Source organism: Falco naumanni, chromosome 7, assembly GCF_017639655.2.
Source record: "Falco naumanni isolate bFalNau1 chromosome 7, bFalNau1.pat, whole genome shotgun sequence".
NCBI lineage: Eukaryota > Metazoa > Chordata > Aves > Falconiformes > Falconidae > Falco > Falco naumanni.
In genome coordinates, this window is record NC_054060.1 from 60,033,917 (window position 1) to 60,057,777 (window position 23,861).

General features: G+C 36.0%; 1 protein-coding gene across 1 annotated transcript in view; it reads left to right on the forward strand.

Annotated features, from left to right (window-relative positions):
• Positions 1–19,789, forward strand: part of ARHGAP5 (Rho GTPase activating protein 5) — a 54,755-nt gene extending 34,966 nt beyond the window's left edge. The window contains exons 5-8 of the mRNA XM_040599721.1: positions 5,662–5,739; positions 7,218–7,349; positions 9,070–9,175; positions 14,874–19,789. Coding sequence (XP_040455655.1) covers positions 5,662–5,739; positions 7,218–7,349; positions 9,070–9,175; positions 14,874–15,204 — 647 coding nt within the window. The 3' untranslated portion in view covers positions 15,205–19,789. The remainder of the gene's footprint in view (positions 1–5,661; positions 5,740–7,217; positions 7,350–9,069; positions 9,176–14,873) is intronic.
• Positions 19,790–23,861: the final 4,072 nt, after the last annotated feature.

Below are 23,861 nucleotides of genomic sequence, written 5' to 3' on the forward strand. Positions count from 1 at the left end.
ACAGGAACCTGATGGAATTCAACAGGGACAAATGCAGGGTCCTGCAACTAGAATTGCAAGGACTAAACTTCTGCAGTGGTACATGTTGAGGACTTGAGTGGCAGGATAGCAATGCTGCTGAAAAAGATCTGGGGTTGGGGTGCAGAATAGGCTAAGCATGAGTCAATTGTGCATCCCGCTAATGATGCCGTCCGTATTGGACTGTCCCAACAGACGGGTAGGCACTACAGCAACAGAAGTGATTATTTGTTTTTACTCTGCACTTGTTAGACCTCATCTGAGATACTGTGAGAAAGGTGTTGACAACTTTGGTTGAGTCTAGCCGCCAAACAAGTGGGTTTGTTCAGCTTAGAGAGGGAAAGGCTGAAGAGATACCCAAAAATGACTTCTTAAAGTTGCAGCCAAGGCTAAAGTACTGAAGTCCATGGCAGGAGGAGCAGAGAAAATGATCATTAAAATATGAGGTTCCAGCTAGAAAGAAAGGAAAGACTCTTGTCCTGAGGATATTTAAGCACTGGTTCAGGTTGCTCAAAGAGGTTGTGGGCACTGTGTCCTTGGAGATACTCAAGATCAGATTTCGGTAAGCAACCTAGTCTGAATTCAGTGATGACCTGTGTTTGAGCAGAAAGTTTGATAGATGACTTCCTGAGGATCCCTTCTGTGATTGCTTCAACATTAACATAGAATACATTTCAGCAGTTAAGAAGCTATATACCACTTTGTGTTTTGCAACTTGGGAATTAATCACCAGGGAGGAAACCCTGTCCAAACTTGAGAGGAGGGGGAAACAGGCATCAGTTGTTTCTCCTAATGGAAGACTGACTACCAGACGGGTGGAGGAGGAGCACATGCATTAATTCATTAGTGTGTGAGAATCACTGAAAACAAATATGTTTTGAAATACTCATAAACACGTTGTGCACTTGAGCTGTATTGCTAATTAAGGTATCGCTTCAAAGGGAACATGATGGGAATTACATAAAGAATTCCTAAACAGCGCAGACGGGACCAAGATATCAATATCTTTTGCAGAGTACTGACAGTGCTTACGCTGCTCCTCTTACTCCCCTAGCTTTTTCCAGGCCCAAAGTGACCAAACAGCCAGTATGCCTGGAAAATTAGAGTATCTTCAGATGTCACCCATATTTAATGAAGTAAAGAATGCACCTACCTTTTTCTAGGTGTGTTTGGCATGTCCTATTAATTGAAGTCTTTTATTCTTTTTTTGAAATGAACAGGCCATGAAATATGTGATTGAGCGATGCTTCATAAAATGATTGAGTGCTTGTTTAATAATTGGTTAATGTATATGATAGAAATGTTAATTCAGCATTGGCTGAGAGCTGCCTGTTCTTTGAGTCTTTAAAAAGTACTCCTTATTTTCTTACACTGCTTACTTTTCATCAAACTTATCAATATTCTTTTAAGTTATATTTTTATAAGAAGCAGTAAGACACTTATTTTTGGTTCTGGTTTTCAGTGTGTGAATTGAACGTCATGGATATTTAAAGGCCAGTGTTTATAGGCACAGATAACACCTTGTATGTAGAATTTTAAATGTATTTTATTTAAGTCAGTTTAGTTGCTAGACTCCTAATTGACAAGAGTTTAGATTCTTTGCTCTGTAATTACATACATAGAAGTTACCGTTCTAGATCAGTAGGGTGGTGGTTCCTTTAGTCTTGTGCAGTCTGGGTAGCACAGGGGTTGAGAAGCAGTACACCAGGTCAATCTGTGAAATAAAATTCTAGAATTGTATAGATCCCAAAATTTACAAAAGTAGGTGTGGGAATGATAGCTTCAGCTATTGTGGTGATGAATGATTCCTGAAAAGTTCAAATGGTTGCTGTAGAGGAAGGAATTAAGCTGGGGAGAGAGAGAGACTTGCTGTGATTAGGTGGCACGTATTCAGAAATGGAGACAGAGCAATGGAACCTGGCTATGGATGTCAAGTTGGCAGATGCTGTGTGACTTTTTTTTTAACAGACTAAATATGAATATAGCTGTCGTCACTCATGAAAAAGCTTTAAAACCATTATAGACAGTTGTCTGAAAAATTTAAACTCTTAGTACTTGCTATCAAGTAAGCAAAAAAGAGTTAAAAGAATTATGAGTGTGTGATATGGGGGCCGGGAGGAAATCACGTTGTTATGTAATTCCAGGGTATGCAGGCAGTTTGAATTGGTTACAATTTGGGTCAGTCTGTCTTAGAGTAGAAAAGATTGGGAAAAGATACTTCATACGACAATAATAGTAACTCTTGGATAAAAAAGAGACTGAAATGATTAACTTAGAGAATTTCTGAGGAAAGGGAATTACATAGATTTTTATAAATATTGCTGGGAAAGAGCAGAGAAGTTACCGCTTCTTGTTAATAAAGAAAAAAAGATTTTATGAAAACTTCAGCTACTGAGCATAAACCTAGTGTGCTTTCATGATGTACATTCCTGAATTACAAAACTACATTTGCTGTGGGTAGTTGTAAAGATCACAAGTAAATGACTTAAAGGGATTTGGATGAATTGGTGGAAGATGAATCCACAAGTGGCTATTACAACACCTTATGCAAAAGTCTGTGTAAGCCACCATTTGCAGGAAGCTGAGAGTATATCCCACAGGAAAATTGTCTCCCTCCTGCTCTTCCTACTTGTCTTCTCAAGCACATACTGCTTACTGGTGTGGAAACTGGCTATTGTACCAGGTAGGCTTTGATCTGCCCATGTGTTGAAGTTAGTATGTTCTGTGGAGGAACCAAGAGTTGTGAAATGTGTTGGTGCCTAAGAATGGAATTGTCCTACAAACTAAGTATGTCTGTAGGTGCAGATCCACTTTGCTTGTTTTCCTTGAAATGCTTTGAACCCTGTGTGAAGTTCCAGTTAGATGGGATGGAACACTAATCACAACCGGCAGCACAAAAGAAGGCACAAGAAGAGAATTTATGAGGCAATACAAGCTACTTTTGAGAAAGGATTAGTCCACGCAAAGATGAGCTCTGTCTTGAAGCAAATGTAGGCTATTGTGACGTGAAATAAGGAGGATCTAGTTCTTTAAACCTAAAGGTGTAGTAAAGCTCGCAGGTCAGAGAAGCAAATAAATTAATTATTCTGATATATAGTATTACAACAGCCATTCTGTCTAGTAAGGTTATTGTGAAAATTACAGCTGGGCCAGAAGGGAAGCAGGATAAGAACATAGATAAGAATTCTGAAAAAATCAATGGGCTTGCAGATGAAGGAAGTGGATAAATTTTAAAAAATAAATGTTACCTTCTCTGTTTCTCAATATATGGACATATATTATAGATACACAAGAAATTTAAAAGCTAAAACTGGGGAACTTGTATGTCTTATACTTCATGAAGATGTGATCGGATAATAAAAAACAAACAATTGAAGTATTACTTAAAAATTACACTTTCAGACTTCTAGCTGTGTGTATGCCCATGAACAGATTAAACTTGTGTCTTTGTGTGCCTTAGAGAAACACTTTAATGACTGTTGACCAACTGTTTTATGAAGTGTTACTTTTTAAAATATACAAGCAAGAATAATTATTTTTACTCTCAGTAGGCGTCTCCTTGTTTAATCTGAAAATTTTCTGTAATACTGTAAGCAGTCTTTCTGTGTTGCTTGGGGCTGTACTGGTCTGAGTAAATATGTGTCTACTACATGATGAAATGGGGAGGGGAAGCCCAAATATTGCAATAGAGCATCTCTGTCTTCAGAGCAGCCCAGTTCAAGTGTTAAAGGATTAAACAGTCCTACTAAACAGTGACTGGATCAGACTTCTCAGAAAATGTTGTTGCAGCACATTCAATTCCTTTTGTGCAAAACCAAATTGAATAGTAGTTTGATAAAACACAGAATAACCTGGGGCTGTAGGGTCTCCAACTGAGAATTCTCCCATGCTAAACAAAGAGAATGTTGATCTTAGCTTGCTCTTATCTATTAGTGATTTTCTTATATTTCTTTATTTACAACTTCTGAAAGAGGAATGCAAATTGTTTACATCTGTGATAGTATGTAGCATATCCAGGGCATTCTTTTGAAGACAGGTTTGAAATCCCTTCCAGCTGTGGAAACCATTGAATCACTGAAACCACTTTTTGCCCTGTGCCACCAATTATACCCTCTGGTGCTTTTTGAGGATGTCGGTGAATGAGTCTCAGTTTCTTGAAAGAACTGTTTAGGAGTGTATTTACCAGAGAAAACTCTTTGACTATGGATTTGGAAAGATAAATGGTAGGTATAAAAGTTGGTTGAAGAAAAGCTTACTTCACATAGACTTGGTACAGCCAGTAGAGAGACATGTGAATTGCCAGTAGAGAGACATGTGAATTGTTGTGGCATTAAGTTAGAAGAGTTGATATAAAATTAATTGATATAAATTTCCCAGCAGTATGAAGCATTTAAGTGCTTTTTGTACTTTGGGCATTGTAACAGGATTCCTAGTGTTTCTTGGTAGCTTAAAAGGCACACTTGGTGACTGTGTTGTGACAGCGAAGTTATGTATTGATCTGATAATCTAAAATGTGTTCAGTCACTAGGCTGTGATGGTAAAAAGCCTAGGGATTTCATAAAGCTCTAAAACTTGGGAATTTGTAAATACAACCATGTACTGTTATGGAGATCTAGCTTATAGGTAATTCTGCATCCATAAAAGTAACTTGGAGAATTATGGAACTATAAACTGCTTGTATTCCTTAATGGGTTCTAAATTAACAAAGAACAAGATCTTGGGTAATGGTGTGATTAGCAGGATGGACAGTTTCATTCAGTGAGTAGCTGTGTGCGAAAAAGATAACAATGTGATAGGAAGCATAATCACTGCAGTGGAGTGAGCAGGGGGTGTGTGTGTGTACATAATAAAGGTGTATTTTTTAATATTTACTTAGAATGGCTGCTGTAATTATGATGGCTCCATAATGCACAGTAGAACAAAGTAATAATGAGAAGCCTGGAGAATCTCTGCTTCCTAACACCTGTCTCCTTTTCCCTCTTCCTCTGCACTCTTAAAGACAGACTTGTAAATGGCATGATGGTTTATCTTAGCAAAGAAATGAGGAGAAATGTATGCAAGATTTATAAAATATAAATGGTAAAAGGGAAGGTATGTTAAAAGATTAAGTCCTTGCATCTTGCAGGAGTGTGTTACGCCATGAAATTAAAAAAAACAGGAATCAATTACAAATGCTAGATTTTTCTGCAGAGTATTTTACTAGTGTGTTATTGCTTGCCAGTAAGTTGTTACACCCAAATTGTGAAGACTGTTTTTAAAAACGTAAATTCTGTGGGTACCAAACTCCAGAATTAAGATTTTTGATGATATAAAAAAAAGATGTAAGTAACAACAGTCTAGTAGAGATCAGGAAGGGAATAGTTTTGGGTAACTGTTCCACAAATGCCTACAGTCAGATTCTTGCTGTCCCACAATGTAGTTTCAGAGTGATTTGTATTAAATGTAATACTGGACTCAATAAACAACTGATACTTTATGTTTTGATAATCCTATATCAGTAAAATGGTTAACATGTTAATTTTTAGGAATCTAAGATTTGTATTCCTACTTTTGGTTTCTGTATTAGTAATTATGACTGGCTGTGTTTTGCTCTATAGTATACAAACTTGGTTTTTAATTTATTTTTTTCCCTCCCCTTCTAAGGATTATGTACGGAAGGCCTGTACCGTGTTAGTGGGAATAAAACAGATCAAGACAACATTCAGAAACAGTTTGATCAAGGTAATGGCAGATTTTATTATTTAAAGTCAAAACAGAACTTGAATTCTCCATGGATTTATCATAGTGCAATATAAAAGGGTTGCACTTCCAAACTGACTTCCATAGCACCGAATACTTAATGCTCTGGTAGGTTGTATTGGTATGGTTCATTGGTTATTGCCAATAAAGCTACGTATAAACACAAGATGGGATAGAATCTTGTTGCAGCTGGCTTTAAGTGCTGTTAAAAATATTTTCTAGGTGGTATTCTAGTTTTTAAGAGTTTAAATGCAGTCCTAGGTGCTCCTTGTGTTAATAGTTTATCAGTACCTAGGCATTAATGCATTCGCTTCCCCCTCGTACCCTCCAGTAAATGTAGTACTTCTTGATACTTGTTTTATTGAAAGCTGTCTTGAATAATATGGATTAACAATTAAATCTTGATAATAAATTTCTAATGAAGCCTTTTTCATGCTAGAATGTACTGAAATATGATTGGTAGGTTATGCTGTTTACTTTGATGTGTTAAAGGAAAGGGTTGCATTATTTTTTTCCTTCTGTTTTCTCATTTAATTTATGGTCTTGGTTGATGTTTCAAAATGAAAACACTTATGAATTGTTCTTGGATATTAATAATGAAGTTGAGCCTGTGAAAAATAGTAAAAACACTCTTTGATGGTAAGAAAAATAAATGTGCTAGGTTCTAGGTTTTTATGCCTTACTATGGTGTTTCAGATAATCTGAGATTTTCTTCAGTCACCTTATTAAAGGATGTTCCAGAGTTTCAGGTGGAGTGGACTTTTGGAAACTAAACTTACTATTTTCAAAATTTCAGTTTTTAAATATTTTAAATTTTATGTTTTTAAAATTTCAAAAACATTTCAAATATTTTAAATTTTGAAGTTCTGCAGTTTGCAGTGCTTCCAATTCTAGCCTCGGTATTAAAATTATGTAGCATTACTTTATTATTACAAATTTCATCTTAAAAAAAATCTCTAGTTATAAAACATGAAGCTTCTGTTATTTGGGAATCTAGCAGTAGATTATATGGCTAAGTGTGGTCACTGTTATGTTTTGTTGTCCTTTTTTTAAAAGGCTTCATGTGGTTACATGAATTCCGCCAATTGATGTGCCCTGTACCAGGGTTTAACAAAATGTTGGGAAATAAAATTTAAAACTTACTATTGGGCAAAAATGATAATCAGAAGCCAGTCAGTGACAAATAGAAAAGCATTTAAGTCTGCATGGAAAATCAGACAACTTTATTTTTCTGATCTTCTGCTGATTTCTTATACTGTCAGATTTTCTTATATTTGATTTCATGTGTGTCACAGTGATGGCACCTTATCTGTAGGTTCACCTTTTCGTGCATTCTTTTAATAAACGTTTGGCAACATTTTCATATTCAGTGTTTTGAGTAAATTCTTGTTTCATTAAATACTAATGAGGAATGATAGCTGTAAGTTTTATTTACACTGCTGTTTAATTTTGTTTTACAGATCATAATATCAGTCTAGAGTCTATGGGAGTAACAGTAAATGCTGTGGCTGGGGCTCTTAAAGCTTTTTTTGCAGATCTGCCAGATCCATTAATTCCTTATTCTTTGCATCAAGAGTTGTTAGAAACATCAAGTAAGTAATAAACAAATCTTGTCTTGGCCTAGATATGTTATATTGATTGCCCTTATTGCAATTTTTACTTCATTGTAAGTTGAAAGGACTAGCCACACCAAAATATTTTAAAAAGTGCTTAGACATGTAGGTTTTTTTAAACATTCTTTAAAACTAACAGAACTATATGATGAAATAATTTTAATACATTATTTTTTCTAAATAAGTTGTGGCTTATTATTTCTTCTTTTTGTAGAAAATTTAATAGGAGAAAACTACTTTTTTCCATTCTGTATTAGGGCTGCATATGATGAAACTTTTGGAACTGTATTGCAGTTGTTAACAGGGAAAAAAATCCTTGAATTCATGAAGTCTTACATTCAAAGTAGGCTTTAGAAATCAGACATCTATGGAATATTATGGTAATTCTTTTAGATTTTTCAAATTCTTTTTGAACTCCTTGTAAGATCAAATACTTAATTATGTTTGCCTTACAAACATTTTTTGGACACTTCAAAGTGAAAAGACTAAATTGTTCCCTTCTTTTAAATAGTATCTCTCTTGTATTGTCAGCAAACTGTTTTACAAAAAGACTGCTAAACATTTTTGTAGGATACAACTCTGACAGTATTCCTAATGCTTTTTGTTCAGAACATGAAAACCTAAGGCTTGGGCCTGGACTTGGTTAATAATCGTCCAAAAATACAAAACTTCTAATAGAATATATCTGTAGATACATATTTGTAGTATTACACCTGTATTTTTCAGACAAATTGCTCGTTTAATGTTATTAGTTAGGTTTTAGTTTTTCTTAAAAGTGTATCAGTTAGATTTCAGCCAAAATGTGTAATAACTTAGAATATAAATGGACTTAATGCTTAAAATGTCATTAATACTGCATTAAATCACTATTTGTAATATATTGGAGCATATTTCATATTATTCCTACAGTAGTGCTAGGCTATATCAAATTTCATTTTAGCAGTGCAGTCAAGTAATAGAGGTGAATTTGTATTCCTTTTTATGGTACGAATCATCATGGAATAGAAGTATATTCTGCAGAATGTATCATTCTACAATACTTCAGTGGTGTTTTCCACAAGTGTTTTAGCAGCAGCATGAGTTGTTTTGGTTTTTTTTTTAAAAAAGTTGTTTTATTCTGTAGTCCTTTCTTACACGTTGCACATTTCCTCTTGGAAGCTTAAATGATGTTGCTTGGGCCTGTAAAAATCCCTGTTTTTCTTTCAGTTGTGTATTTAAAATAGTTACATCAGGCTCATTCATAAGCTTATCAGTTATTTAAATGAGAATTACGATATTCTAAGTTCATGTGAATGTCTTCCTTCTTCCAAATCTTTATGAAACTTCAGTCTAAATAAATCTTATGTCTAAGTTTTCACATTTTGCAAGCAGAGGAAAATCTAACAAGAAATGACCCTGTCACATTGTTACTTGTCATTCTACAAGCCAACAATGAGCTAATCAAGTGATTCTTTGCTGTTAGACACAGATGAGTAATTCTGCTTAAATACAGAAAAATATTTCTTTGTTTAGATAGTTATCTCTATAATAAAAAGTTATGCTATGCAATAGTATATGCAGACAGGAATTTTATCAAATATTTTCTCACTTGATATTTCTCTGTGGGTATCTTATCTGTATCATTATACCAGGAAAAAGGCTTAGCAACGCTTTATTCAGTATGTCTTGATGTGTCAGAAAATATCACTTATTTCTATAGAAATCATGGATAAGACAGAACGGCTACACGAGTTAAAAGAAATTGTGAAGAAATTCCACCCAGTGAATTATGATGTCTTCAAATATGTAATAACGCATCTAAACAGGTTTAGTATTTTTCTACTAAAATTTTGTTTGTTGTAACAATTGCAAAAAAGATTGTCTTATTAACAAAGATTTGACCACCAGAATAGAAAATGTTATGCTGTATTGCTTATCTGTTAGTATAACTCTGGAAAATGAAACTAGGAATTAGAGATTCATTAGAAAAGGATTGTATGTTCTGTTGTCTTTTACTGATGTATAAATAGCTGGCATCATTGCTACTATAAAGTTGTAAGGATGATTGGTGTATATAACAAAAAAGCTTGAAAAATTACAGGTCTTATTTTTTTTTTTTTAATTCTTTTTGTTTGTTTTCAGGAAGTAGCTGTTAAATTTATAGACTAATAGAGGTTTTAGGGGATCTGAAAGTCATTTGGCCTAAACCTAACCCCCACCCCTTTAAAGCAGGGCTGGCTTCAATCAGAATCTAAAATGTAGCACCCAAACTCCCTGCTGAGTAAGTAAAATGTAGGACAAAGCTGTAAGTAACAATAAATTGGTTACACTTGCTTCCTAAATCTTGCCTCCTGCATGGAATTTTAATAGGTTTGTGTTTAGTAAATAGAAAAATAACTTTTAAAATAATCTGATACTGGTAGGTATATACTGCCTCATAATCTGCTGCTTTACATGCTCAAGTGTATAATATTAAGTTATAAAAAACAGGAAGACAAAGACCAGCTTAGTCATGTTAGTTTTTCAACTAAAATGGGATTATTCTCTGAAATCCACTTAACTAAATTATTTTTAAAAAATCCCAGTGCCAAAGCTAAAATAACTTTTTTGTAAGAAACTTTGTTTTCCAGTATATGTCATGTAAAGATTAGCTTGTGATTTTTTTTTTTTTAAATCCGTTTTTAGACAGAATCACAGAATTGTTGAGTTTATGAAGAACCTCTGGAGACTGTTTAGTCCAACCCCGTTGCTTTGGCAGTCAACTAGAACAGATTGCTCAGGATGGTGTCCAGTTGAGTTTTCGGTATCTCCAAGGAGGGAGACTCCACAGCCTCTCTGGGCAACCTGTGCTAGTGCTCAGTCACCATTTACAGTAAAAAAGTGCTTTCTTACGCTCAGGCAGAATTTCCTGTTTGTGCCTGTGACTTTTTGTCCTGTCGCTGGACACCACTCAGAAGAGTCTCAATCCATCTTCTTTACACCCTCCTACAGGATATTTAAAACCAATTACAAGACTTCCCCATAGCTTTTCCAGGCTAAGCAGTCCCAGCTTTCTCAGCCTTTCCCCACTTGACAGATCCTTGGTCTCTTAATGATCTTTGTGTCCCTTCACCGGGCTTGCTTCTGTGCCTCCATGTGTCTGTTTTGCTGGAGAGCCCAGAGCTGGACCCCATATTCCAGATGTGGCCTTTGCAGTGCTGAGTAGAGGGGAAGGATCACCTCCCCGACCAGCTGGCAGCACTCCTGATTGTTGGCTGCCTTTGCCGCAGGGGCCCCTTGCTGGCTCCTGTTCTGTTTCTTGCCCACCAGGATTCTCAAGTCATTGTCTGCAATGGTGCTTTCCAGCTAGACAATTTCATATATATACACCAATAACCTCTTAATGACTTTTAAGTTGTTAAATTGTTCTAGACGTGTGTGTGTGTGTGTGTTTGCTTTTTCGCAGGTATTTGTAACACTCTAATTGGGCATGTGATATGGGGGCAGAAATGAGACCTTTTAACTTCCCTGTTTAGTCAACAGAGAGAATGTAGGTACTCTCCATTGCAGTTTGGAAGGAGTCATTCACTGAATGAGAAACTTCAGAATTCAGGCACCTACTTTTACACTTCTCTATCACATATACAACTTACTAAGCGTTTATAAAAGTTATAAGTTCTCCTTTGCAGGGAAATCAATCAATTTTTCCATTGCAGTCTTGCCAAATACAAATTGAGCCCTAAAACAGATGAAGTCATATCAATGGATGTAATTATTCCATGCATTTACATATTACAGAATTGCAAGATGTGCTTGTGCGTATGAAGTAAAACCAAACATCTCAAATTTGACACAGTTATTAATTACCTGTAATGTTTCAATAGTTCTTAATGGACCTGATAGAAATTTTTGTGGAAGGATGGCAGTCTCTGAATTGTCAAAAAGCTTCATCTGGTTACCTGTTTCCGTAGTGCAGCTGAGTGTACAGTGTGAAGTACCTGGATTGCTGCAAGTGAAAGAGCTAAATACAATTTAAAAAAATTCTGAATAGGTTCTAATTCACACCTATCTACAGACAAATGAATTGCATTAATCGCAGAACTTACTGGAGAACTGCTCTCTGGTCCACTCTCTTTTTAGTGGTGACCGATTTACATTGCAGGTTGCTAGTAAAATAATCTTAAGTAGGAAAGGCTGTCATTTTTTCTTTCATTTGCAGTGCCGAGTAGTTGTGGCCCATTCACCAAGAAAACTGCTTGAACATAAGCAGTTGCAGAGGGTGGGGTGGGGGCGAGGTGTAGATAGAGGTGGATACAGGATCTTAAAGGAAACTTGTAACTAAATTCTTTAGAGTCTGTATTTATTTTTTAAGAGATTAATTTATGGTAAATTACTGCTAGTATATAATTAAAATGGAAATGTTCATCAATTAATTGTTTGTTAAATGCGATAAAACACACTTCTACATGACGGACGAGTTCTCATCGTAAACTGATGTTTTAAATGCTTTTTGTGTGCATCGTATGTCATTAGAGTAAGGATTGGGGTATTGTATAGATTATAGTGTTAGTGATTGATGCTGTTTTGCTATGTTCATGAGCATAGGACTTAGTTGTTGAAACAAAAAATACAAGTGTTATCCAGCTGAGTGCTGTTGTAATATGAGGCCAATAACCATGAGAATATAATAAATAACAACAGTGATGTGAATTTTTCTTCAGTGTGATAAGCACCTTTCAGAGCATACTAGCTAGCTAATTGTGGTTGATGAACTATGAGCAGAAGTGAGTTTGAAAGATGTTGAAACAGGACAGTGTTAGATTGACATTGGCTTTTTTGATACTGGTTGTGTTTTATGTTTGTTCTTTGATAATTACTCCCTTTATAAATAAGGGCCAATATGGTATAGTATGCTTCTGAAGTCTGGGAAGACAGATGTACAACTTTTAAAGTCTGATCATAGAGTGGGTTTACAGCCTGAAGTTCCTGGAGAGTTTGCAGTGGAGGAAGGTGGCAGGATCAAGAGAAACAGGCTCTTCATTTTTCCTTTTTGTGTGAACATAAAAGAAGGTGAATGGGCATTTGCTAAGTACTTACAAGAAGATTGTGAAATAGTTTGGGAAAGTTTGGTAGGAGATGGCATACACGGTGGTAGGTTTTTATTTACCCTTAGGACAGAGGTGAGGTTTAAAGACAGGAGAGATAAAGTTGATTGTTCGTTATACTTAATCTAGTTGTGAGTTGCAATCAGGAAAGAGGTGCAGCGCTTTTCCGATCTCACTTTTAGCCATAGATTCCCACTACTTCATTTGCTGGATCCGATGATTATGCAGCTGCAGCATGTTCTAAAGGAAAAGAGAAATAGCGGAAAACTAATTTTCTGTAGAACATACTAGCTGATCTCAGACAGCCTGTGGTCTGATGCCAGAAAGTTGGTGGAGAAGGAGAAGGAGGAGGGGAAGAATGAAACAGCAGCAGCAGTCCACAACTAGATCAGATTAGATTAAGAAAACAATATGAGAGAACTGGCAAGCAGTAAGCTCATGACAAGGGTGGGGAAAAAAGATGCATGAGATGGCCAAACACATAATCAAACCTTAGATGTGCTTAAGTATGTTGGAGGGTATAAGTTTTAGCCTATGTGACTGAAGAAGCCTCTTGAAAGATTTTTAAATTCAGAGCAAAAATGTCAGGAAAAAAGCAGTCTGTAAAATAGACTATCTGGCTTTTATTTCGTAAAATAGGTTTTATTATATAGCAGGTGCTATTCTTTCTCTGGTTTTATAACTTATCATGGTGTAGTTTGTTCTCTTAACGGTACACCGTTACAGAGTTTGAAATCATGCTCATTGTACTCATTTTAGGGAAAAGGTACAGGCAGTTCTGAGTCAAAACTCTGACCGATTCATTGTCCCATCACAATGTGTCTTACACTTAAGTTTTATTTAATTCTTGGTAAGTCTCATTCATTGCTCTACCTCTAGACTATAGTCTAGGAGGAGTTTATACACAGAATTCAGTATAGGAAGGAAACCCTTTAATAAAAACACTAAGGAAAATGTAAGCTTACATTTGTATTTTTGGGTTCTTTAATCCTTAAATGAAGTTAAAATGTGATTGTTTTAGGAAGGGGCTTAGGAATATTACTGTCACTAGTATTACTGTCAATAGTATCCAAATATCCTTTGGACCAAACTTACTCAAAACAGATTGAGAAGTAGTGTCTGTGTACCCTTACACTACTTATTCCAAGTAATGCGCATGCTAAAATGTAAGCCTACGCTTTATAGTTTTCACTATACATGCATTGTAAATGAGTGAAAATATTTTGTTACAGCATTAGTTCTAGTGTTTACTACAGTTTTCACAGCTTTTGAATCTATGGACTACAGCCAGCTGTCAGAAATTCTTGCAGTTTGCTCTTGTTAATCATCAAAACTGTAACAGACAAATTGCTGAAGTTTTATTTTCTGTCTGTTTCTGCAGGACAACTGTAGCTCAGTTAGCTTTGTGCTGTCTCCTGTAATACAGGGATTGCATGTTCCCCGCTGAATGAATTTCTTAGGTGTTTGTCAGATTTATTAACACACACTTTTTTATGTATCTCTCTCGCTAATTACTTCTAGATAAAATTGTGATGTTACTTTAGAATGCAGAGTATTTTTAGACAACAAAATATCCTGTCTCTTACTAGACTATTACTATGAAAAGGACTGCGTTTTTTTCCGAGGCGGCATTTAGTTGTAGATGGTAAATTTGGTAACAGGATGGTTTGGTTTTTTTGGTTGTTTTTTCTTGTAATAGTATTGTAATAATGAATTTGGATCATAAGTGAAGAATCTGTTTCAGCCCTTGCTTAAAAGCAGGAAACTTTTAGAAAGAAAACCCCAGTTGGAAGTCTTTGTGTTATATGCTGAAAAATAAACCAATATTTATGTGTGTTGATACTAGTGAAATTTCCACTGGTGGTGTTCTTTACAGCTTGGCCAAATTCTGTTGCTGGCCAGTATGAAAAAACCTGCAGTGGTGTGCTTTAGTCAACACTTGATTTGTTTGTTGTTTTTTTGTTTTGTTTTGTGGTTTTTTTTTTTAACATGTGATCTAATGTGATACCTTTTTCCTTTGAGTGCCATAGATGTTGGTTAATATCTGACTGTCCTCAGTAAGAGGTGATTTCTGTCTCTAGACATTTTAATGGACAAAATCTTAATTTTATGAACTCCTGTAGCTGGTTGAGAAATTGAAAGCTTGTTTATTATTGTCATTTCAGAATGTTGGTGGAATGTTGAACTTCTTTCTTAATTAAAAGCTTAATCGTGTTGATAATTGTTAGCTATTCAAATCTGGAAAAGTCATGGTTTCTAAATTTTCTTCTGCATAATCACTTTTAAAAAACAAGAATGATTGTTTAAAGAGATAGCTGGAGGAAAGCAACAATAACCTTGAGAATGTTTAATAATACTGCTTACAGTTAGAGAGCTATGAAACTATTTGCAACTGATTGCATACTGGTTTGAATTCAATTTGTGCATGTTCTCATTTCAGGGTTAGTCAGCAATATAAAACCAACTATATGACGGCTGATAACTTGTCCATTTGTTTCTGGCCTACTTTGATGAGACCTGATTTTGAAAACAGAGAGTTTCTTTCTACCACCAAAATCCACCAGTCGGTTATAGAGACCTTCATTCAACAGTGTCAGTTTTTCTTTTACAATGGAGAGATTGTAGAAGCACCTAATCCTGTGGCGTGTCAGCCACCACCTTCCAACGCAGTACAGATGGTGGAACCAATGGTACCTCTGCAGTTACCACCACCGCTGCAGCCTCAGCTGATACAGTCGCAATTACCAGCAGACCCTCTTGGTATTATATAGACAGAAGATGATTGCAGGCAGCCTGGCACTGGACAGTAAAGACAACCTATAGACATGCATGTTTCAGGATACAGTAATGTACTTCATATTTATGAAAACTAATTCCCATCCAGCTGATTGGACATCTTTTTGTTATATCCCGTACTGTGTTCCTCATTTGTACACACTGCAGATAAAAACTATGTGATAAGCATGACTGGAGAGGTTTAATTTTTAAAAGCAAAAATAGCTATAAAGTACAAAGCTGCTGCTGCATGATACCTTATTGCAATCACTATATCATTCCTGTGACGGTTTGTCACAATATATTGTGAATAAAATTTTTCTATACAAATTTAATGATTTAAAAAATAACATTTATGAAACATTCAATGCTTACAGCCTGCTTTATGGCTGTTTTTGTTATTTAACATGCTATTTTTGGCAATTTTATTCACATTCGAGCATTCTGTGTCAACAACTAAAGCCCAGCTATAGTTTATTTTGTAATCTCCTGGCTACTTATGTGACGGTATGCTTAGGATGGTTTATGGAAGAATGCAAAATGCACTGTTGAGAATTTTACAATCCCTAACCATCCATCTTTACTTGTAAGTAAACCTGTGGACAGTTCGTTAAGGGTGGGTGAAGTTGCTTATTATTTTTTACAGCACAATACCAAGGACATGCTTGTTGTAAAAGTGAGTTTCAAATACTGTACAAAAATTTTGATGTTGCCTACTTATTTCTTTATGTTCCATTACTGAACTAAACATTTTGTAAAACTGTTAATTCTGTAAACAGCTGCATGTTTAAAAGATCATTGATGGTCTTGTAAACTTAATCTAATATATTTTAGATATTTTAATTTTTCCCACTTGGGAATACATGTAGTGCTTAGAAAATAGTTCATGACATTTTCATATAAGGTTATATAACTTTTCATACATAAACATGAATTTTGTTGTAGTAAAATTCTCTAAACCAAACAATGTTTTAATCTAGGACTTCAATTAATCTATTCTTTAAATCTATTTTTATGTGACCCTTTAAAGATATACAAAAATGCATTGCTAATACATAGCAATAAATACTTTGGGTACTGACAATTAACCTCTTTGGAGTGTGTATATATAAAATCACATAAACTTGTAATCATATTTTTTTCCTGTGGTATGGTATGTTGTGCTAAAAATTCAAATGACTGAATTTTTTTCTTTCTTCTCCCTCCTTCCCCCCCCCCCCCCCTATTTTTAAATTATCTCTTTTTTTTTTTTTTTTCCATTTATTTTACTTTTACGTTGGTACCAATTTTGCTGTAAAAGAATGCTGCTTAATTTAAACAAATCTTTTGGTTAAATATTTTGTTAGTGGTAAAAAATTTAGAAGGTTACAAATTGTAGCAAAGGGGAGACCATAGATAAACACTACCTGTGAGACTTTTCATAGCAGCTTTTTTTCTTTCATGCTCAAAATACACCTTTTTAGGTCTGCAAAGAAGACAACAGTTTTGGCTCATTCAGCCGCTAGAATGTTTTGTGTAGTTTAAAAAAAAAAAAAAAAAAAGCTTTATGATGGTCACTGTTGTAATCTTCACTTATAACAAGATTTAAGATCGCCTTGTATGTATTATAGTAAATAGATGATTTTGAGAATTAAGGCTTTTAAGAGTTTGATTTGCTCCATTTTCCCAAAATAAAAATTGCCTTTCCCACTTAATGTCCTAGGTATTGTACTTCTAATTATGACTTGGATTATCGTTCTAGATTACTATGATACCATAAACCTGGCTGCTGTTTGAAGTACATGTATATTATAAATTATCTTGATATTGTGTTATATTCTTGCAAGTAATTATCTTTTCTAAGAAAACAAACAAAAAAGAAAAGTCAACCCTATTCCTATTGCAAAGCACACAGGAATTAATAGTACAATAAAGTCTGTCCTGTACATTGTAGCATTCTTAACTTGTTCTACTTTACCTGTTGTCTATATAGCTTTTATTTATAGTTGTCAGTCTAATCTTGGCATGTTTAGCAAAGAAAATGAAACTTCAAGAGTTTTATAAACTATTTCTAGGTTGCTAAAGAATTTATTTTTCTACTGTATATGGTATAGACAAAGCATCACCTGTACAGGAAACAAGTCTATTTCTCATAGAAGTAAGCTTAAAAATAAATGCCAGTCATATCCATATTTAAAAGTTCTATCTATAAAGTATCTCCAGTCTTTGTAATGTGAATCGCATTTTAAACTTTCTATGAATTCCAAGTTGTTTGCCATAATATTTAACTAATCTTTGAATACTAATTTTTCAAATAATTTACATTCCGTTTCATGTTGGACTTGTGATCAGCAGTATTTGTGGTGTCATTTATTTCTTGTGTATAATGTTACAGCTAAATCACTTCATGGTTTTTTGAAAATCTCAATGCTTACGTTTGGCCAAATGTGAAAGTGTTATTACATTTACTGGATAAAACAAAAAGAGAAATAATACGAAAACATGGCATGTGGCGCTTGATTGTCACATGGAAGAGTCCCTGCATACTGTTAGCATTATAGAAGTGTTATATGCAGGAATGTGGATATGTGTGTATGTATAATATATACACGTTGATATTTTTTATGTGTTTGTGTGTTTATGTACACAAGCACATGTGCACAGACTTGCATGCACATACACCCACATAGGTAAAGTTTTTAAAAGACTAGGAAATTATACCATCGTTATTAAAGAGTTATAATAGAGCTTTCTCTATTATTATTTTTATTAGTGCTATAAAATGAGGAAGCATGTCATTATATACGAATTCCTCATACTTTGGCTCAATGTAGTCCCTTCTAGTTTTAATGAAAATCCAAACAATAACTATATTTTTTAATGTGAGCATTTTTACAGTAATATCTATCTTGATAAAGATACAAATGTATATTATTTTTGGTTGAGCATCTCAGTGACACTTTATGGAGTAGTTTGTCTTTTTTATGTATTATTGGTATAGACATACTGCAGTGTATTGTCTTTCAGTGTTTTCGCAATTTTAAAATCCCAGCCCTGAGTTACAAAAGTGCCATTTTAAGTAATGCTTAACAGGTTATTTCAAAATTCCTTACCCTCTATGATCTTGTGGGATTTTAACATAAATAGTGTAAATAGATTACGGATGTCAACTTAAGTGAAAAGACACTTTTTTTGTTGCTGTATGTTTTCTCCATTATTTTAATCCTGGTTGCTAGGAAATTATAGATATGTTTATTTTTAGTTGCTGGAGTTTAGCTTCCAATATTTATGATAAATATAGAAAAGACCTATCAATTGGAAATGAAAAAAATTGGCCTTAGCTTACATGCTTATTTCAGTTTTTTTCAGTAACTGTGATGCTGTTTGTCAACTGAAAAAATTACACATATATAAAAATCTTAAAGTCAAAATTTTGTTCTTTGTTTATAATGTAATCTTTTGTTGCTACGTCAGCAGAATACTGCAGTGATTAAATATCAGTGAAGCTTATTCTGTATAAAAGATTCAACGAATAAAATACTAAGATGCTTACTGTGTATAATGTTCAGTTTAGTTGCCTGCTAAAGTTTTAAAGGCAAAAGCACCCTGTCTTTAACATACACAGAGATGAAATTTAGTAGTAAATCTTGCTAAACTGAGTGCACTAAGTGTTTAAGCAATTCTCAGGGTCGGGAGGGTGTCTCTTATGGGTCTCTTAAAATTATTTTTCCTACAGAATTTTTAATCCTGAAGTAAAAACTGAGGCTTTTCAGGTCAGCTTTACATTTTCAGAGTTGTATGTCATTGGTCAAAATTCTACGAACTATATGGGATAAATCCAACTCTGATGATACTATTGCTTTGAGTTCTTGTGCACGCAACATCTATGCTTATCTTGGTTTTTTTCAGAGCGTCTTCAGTCACACGGCTGATGCAGAAATAGCTGCAAAAACTTCCTGACAACCTTCAAATCTGAACACGGTTCAGGTTTTATTATATATCTTAACGCTTTCAGGTACTGGAGCATTTTAATCTCAGATAGGATATAGGATGCCTTTTACCTATAACTTACTCAGTGTGCAAATCTGTTTTTTAGACTTCTGTTATCAGAAGCTGTGCTGAATCTGAGGCACAGTGTATTGTGTTCGCGCTCTGAACAGACCGCAGGTTTCTGATGAATAGCTGTCCTAGGGAACCAAAGTGTGACATTAGTGTTCACTTGTGTCAAATTCCATCCTTCAGCTAATTCATGGTTTCCATAGAATCAGAAGGAATGAATTTAATCTGTCATCGTGGCTAGTGAAAGCAAAGACTTCCTTCCTTTTCTTATTGACAAGTTCTTTCCCAAGTGTGTAGATGGTGCATGTTACGGCTGTTGCCCATATGTTTCTCATCTTCCTTATAAAATACAATGCATGTGTGTTTAGACCTGGTATTTTTGTTGCTGAATTGAGTGTCATGGGTGCCTAGCCAACATTCTGGTGCTTTTATATTACAGAATAGGGTTTAGTATGCCTGATCACATTAATAATAATTTGTCCGTTACTGTTTTTTTATTTGGTGTGACTTATGAAATATGGAGAATTAAATAATTTCACTGAATGCCTACAGTGCGGTAACTGTGTTTTTTTCAGACTTAGAGTGTGGTGATAATGAAAGGCCATCGTTGCTTCTGCTTATGAGCTGTTTAAGCTAAGCTGGGAAGGGGATCTCATGGTGGCCCTTCCAGCCATGACTGCTTATCAGTGCTTCAGGGGTAGATACCCTGCCTTGAAGAGTACCTCTGGCTGCTTAGGTGGCTGACTGATAGTAGTATAGCTGTACTTTATTGTACATATTATAAGTAGTGTAGCTGTAGCTTGTATTTTCCCCAGAATTACAGTATCACAGTCTATCTGTTCTTACAGATTTTTCTGCTTCATAACTGATGAAGTGAAGGGGAGGCAAAGTAGTTCTCACCTGTTCCTGCAGCGCTCTCAGCTTTGCCATTGATGAGAATTGTCAGGGACTCTGCAATAGCTTTTGCAGGATTTTGCTGAATTACAAGTAGAAAATGTCCAGAGTGGTAAGTTATGAGTTGAAGTTCTTTGGTTAACTGATGCTGAGTACGATGAACTGGTGAAGCATCTGGGAAAAAACCAAGCTGTGCTATTGAATTACGGGCTAAGTCTCCCTTGGAAGGTTCCCCCCTCGGTACTTGGCCGTGTGACCTCAGTTCCTACCGTGACTGCCCTTACTTGGCCACGTTGACCCCATGCACGTTGGGAATGAGGAAGAGATCAAGAAACCTACCTCAAAAAAATCATGTACTTTAAACAGCCGCCTCTTAAAACACTGAGATGAAATTATTAAATGTAGAATGTAGGAAAAAAATACGGAGAATGAAATGTCCGTGGTTCATTACTGAAATATGTATGTATACACACATATGCTTTTGGAACTTAGTAAAGAAGTAATGTTGGTGGCCAGCCTGCTACAGATAAACATTGCTTACAATTCAGATGTTAAGTTTTGAAAACAGAATGTAAACATGTCACTAATTTTGATATCCTATCTGTGAGTTGTCTAGCTCTTCACGTTGATTTGATTTTGTTATCCTGTGTGGTCACACAGACGAGCCTGATTTTGTGTCCTTTGGTTAACTGTATCGGAGTTGCAAAGTTTCTTTATCTCTTCACAGATGGCTGCCGTCTTTATTCTTTCTTCTCTTAGTACGTCTCTTTGACTTGATCAGTTTTAAAGTCAAAACTTCAAATTTATAGTGTGATCATACTACTTGTAAAACATACTGGGTCCTGCATAAAGTTCATAAAAGTCTGTCAATACTTTCTTGTCCCCTTGTGTCTGCACTTGTCTGTGTGCACTCGTTTGCTGTTTTGGGTATGCAGGACCTGGGGCAATGTGGCACTTGTCCATGTCTGGAGATTCTGGTCGCTTGGAGGTAGATATTGGGGTGATCCTTTTCTGTGTCCTAGCCTGCTTATTGTGAGAGTGCTGGAAAGAGCAGCTAGGAAACGTTAAAAATGGCAAAGGATAAATACTACGTGTGGTCTGTGTGTCGGTGAGCTGAAGATGCTTGCCTCAACTTTTCATGCCTGTGCGAGAGGTTTTTGTGTAGGGAGCTTTCAAGCTGTCCACTGATGGTGTAAAGGAAGGAGGAGATGGGAAAGCTCTTCCCTTTACCCTTCTCTCTAACCTCAAGGGCCAGTGTTGTTCCTGGAGAGCTTGGGGCACCAAGTCCTCTGCCCAATGTGGAGTTTTGGCCCCCCAAGAAGAGGGTCATGGAATAGCATGTGGCCTTCAACCAAAACTGGTGCAGCAAAAAAATGGTGACACACTTACCAACCTCGACTTGTTCCTCAGTATCCCTGTTCCTTGAAACATGCTGCCCTAAGGGTCTTCTGTTGCTGTTTTTTAGTATCAAACAGCGTTGAGTGGTATTACCACCAAGATCTGCCGTTCTAAGTCAGCTCCTCGTAGCTGGCCAGACTGACTTACCAGGATACAAAGCTGCTTTGACCTGAAATGCTTCTGGGGAAGTAGAAATCAAACTCTGTTCTCCTGGAGCTTGTACATGGTGCCATCAAGCATTATTTTATTTTCTCCATTCTTTTCAAAGAAGGTAGTTTCTAAGACAAATGAGAGGGCTGAGCTATTGCCTGACAGAGGTGTATGTTTGTAGCGTGATAGCGACACCAGAAAGTAAATGTCCAGCTCATTCAGTGAAGACATGGAAGTAGCGTATGAAGATGTGAACCTTGCTGCAGTGGTGTGGAGGACTGTCCGTGGCAGAGTTAAGTGCATTGTGGAGAAAATTATCCTGGCTGCAGTTCCTCTTGGAAGGTAACAATACTATCTTATTCCTTTCCTTCCCTTCCCCAGAAGGGAGGCGAACTGGTGTGCATGTAATTTGACTGTCAAAGCTGAGCCCCTACCCAATGGGGAAGTGAGCAAACAACTTGGCACCGGGAACACCCTAAAAGACTCTGCAAACATCTATGTCCAATCCTGGTATCCAAAGTATCGGGAGGAGCTGGATGCTTCCGTTTTCCTCCAAAACCGTGTGCTGCTCAGCTGAGGGGCAGGGTCTCGCAGCTCTCTTTGGATTTTGACCACTGCCCCACAGCCAGTATTCTACTGAAAAATATTGGCCATAATAATTGTGGTTTTAAGCTACTGATCTATATGTAGGTTGAGTCAGATTTCCTGAAATGGTACCATCATCCTCCTCCCCTCCTTTTTTTTTTTTTTTTTTTTCTTTTTTCTTCATGTTTTTTCTCCCCCCCTTTACACCCCCTGGCAACAGCTGAGCTGCTCAGCTAGAATTCCCTCAATATGGAGCAGGGGTTCTGCTGCAGGCCATTCTCATTTGGGAGTACTTGGCTTTACATCTCACCTCTTCTCCTTTGTTCTACAAGAAAGTATGTTAGCTTCTGGACTTGCTACAAAACCAATTTTTTTTCCCCTCCCTAAAGCTGCTGAGGACGAGTGGGCTGAAGCGAATGTCTCCAGGCATTTATTTATCTTTATGCACCAATTTATGGGACAGGTGCTCAGAGCTCTAGGATGGCAAAATTTCTTCAGAAATGTAAAGAAAAAAACACCTTACAGCTTCTGTGAGCCTCCTTCCTTCTGATGTACTAGTTAAGGAAGCCTACAGCTGTTCTTGCGCTGAACAGTAAAAAGTATGTTTTGAGCTCATGTAAATGTTAAATGTCCCTATATTCAGAATTGTGCTGCAAAAAAAAAAAAAAAAAAAAAAATTATTAATTGCCGCCTTGGCAGATAAACATTGCAAGTACAGGTGAAGTGAAGAACCACCAGAAAGAGTGCTAAATGTAAGCAAATAGGATGTGTGACTAGTTTAGCTCATCGGTAGGATGCTAAGATAGAGTGGGAATTTTTAGAACTTAGAAGTTTTTAACTGAGTTGAAGGAAAACTTACGCTGGGTGTTTTTTCCCTTCTAGTGTTTTCAGTGGCTTCTGTTGCATCTTTATACACGAGGACATGTTCCAGCAGGCTCCATCCCCAGTGCCGCGATGCTCTGGACAGCTATCTAGCTGTGTGCTTGATGGGGAGACTTGAGGAGGTGCTGGAGACAGTTTGCACCAGCCTTTCTCCTTTCAACATAAGAACCAAGTGCTGTAAAACCAAAGCCTGCTTACAGGGAGCCTTTTCTAGTTTCATGTAGGGTAAGAGTTTCCCACCCTGGCAAAGTTCTCAGGGATATACATGGTACATATATATATGTATGTATAGATATACAAAACCACAAGCTCAACAGTTTTTGTAGGGTTTTGGGGGGTTCATTGATGGGGTGTTTTTTTCTTTTTATAAAAAAAGGAGGGCAAAAAAATGTTAATATGCATTTTATTGTTGAATGGGAAACATTTTGGGGGTGGTGGTGGGGTGGAATTGACTATTCAAAGAAAGTATTAGGATTAGCTAAGTAACACTGTGGAAATACCATTGAAGAGAATAAGTTTTTGTTGTTAGTTTTCCTAGTAGCATCACATTTTTCTGACTAGCAAGCAGGTTCTTTCTTACAGCTTTGTATAAGTATATTTTATTTGCAGGTATATTAATGCCATTTTTAAACTACTGCAATTGCAGTCATTAGTTTCAAAAGAAACTAATGTGTGGAGGTACCTGCCTATAGACAGCCCTGGATTA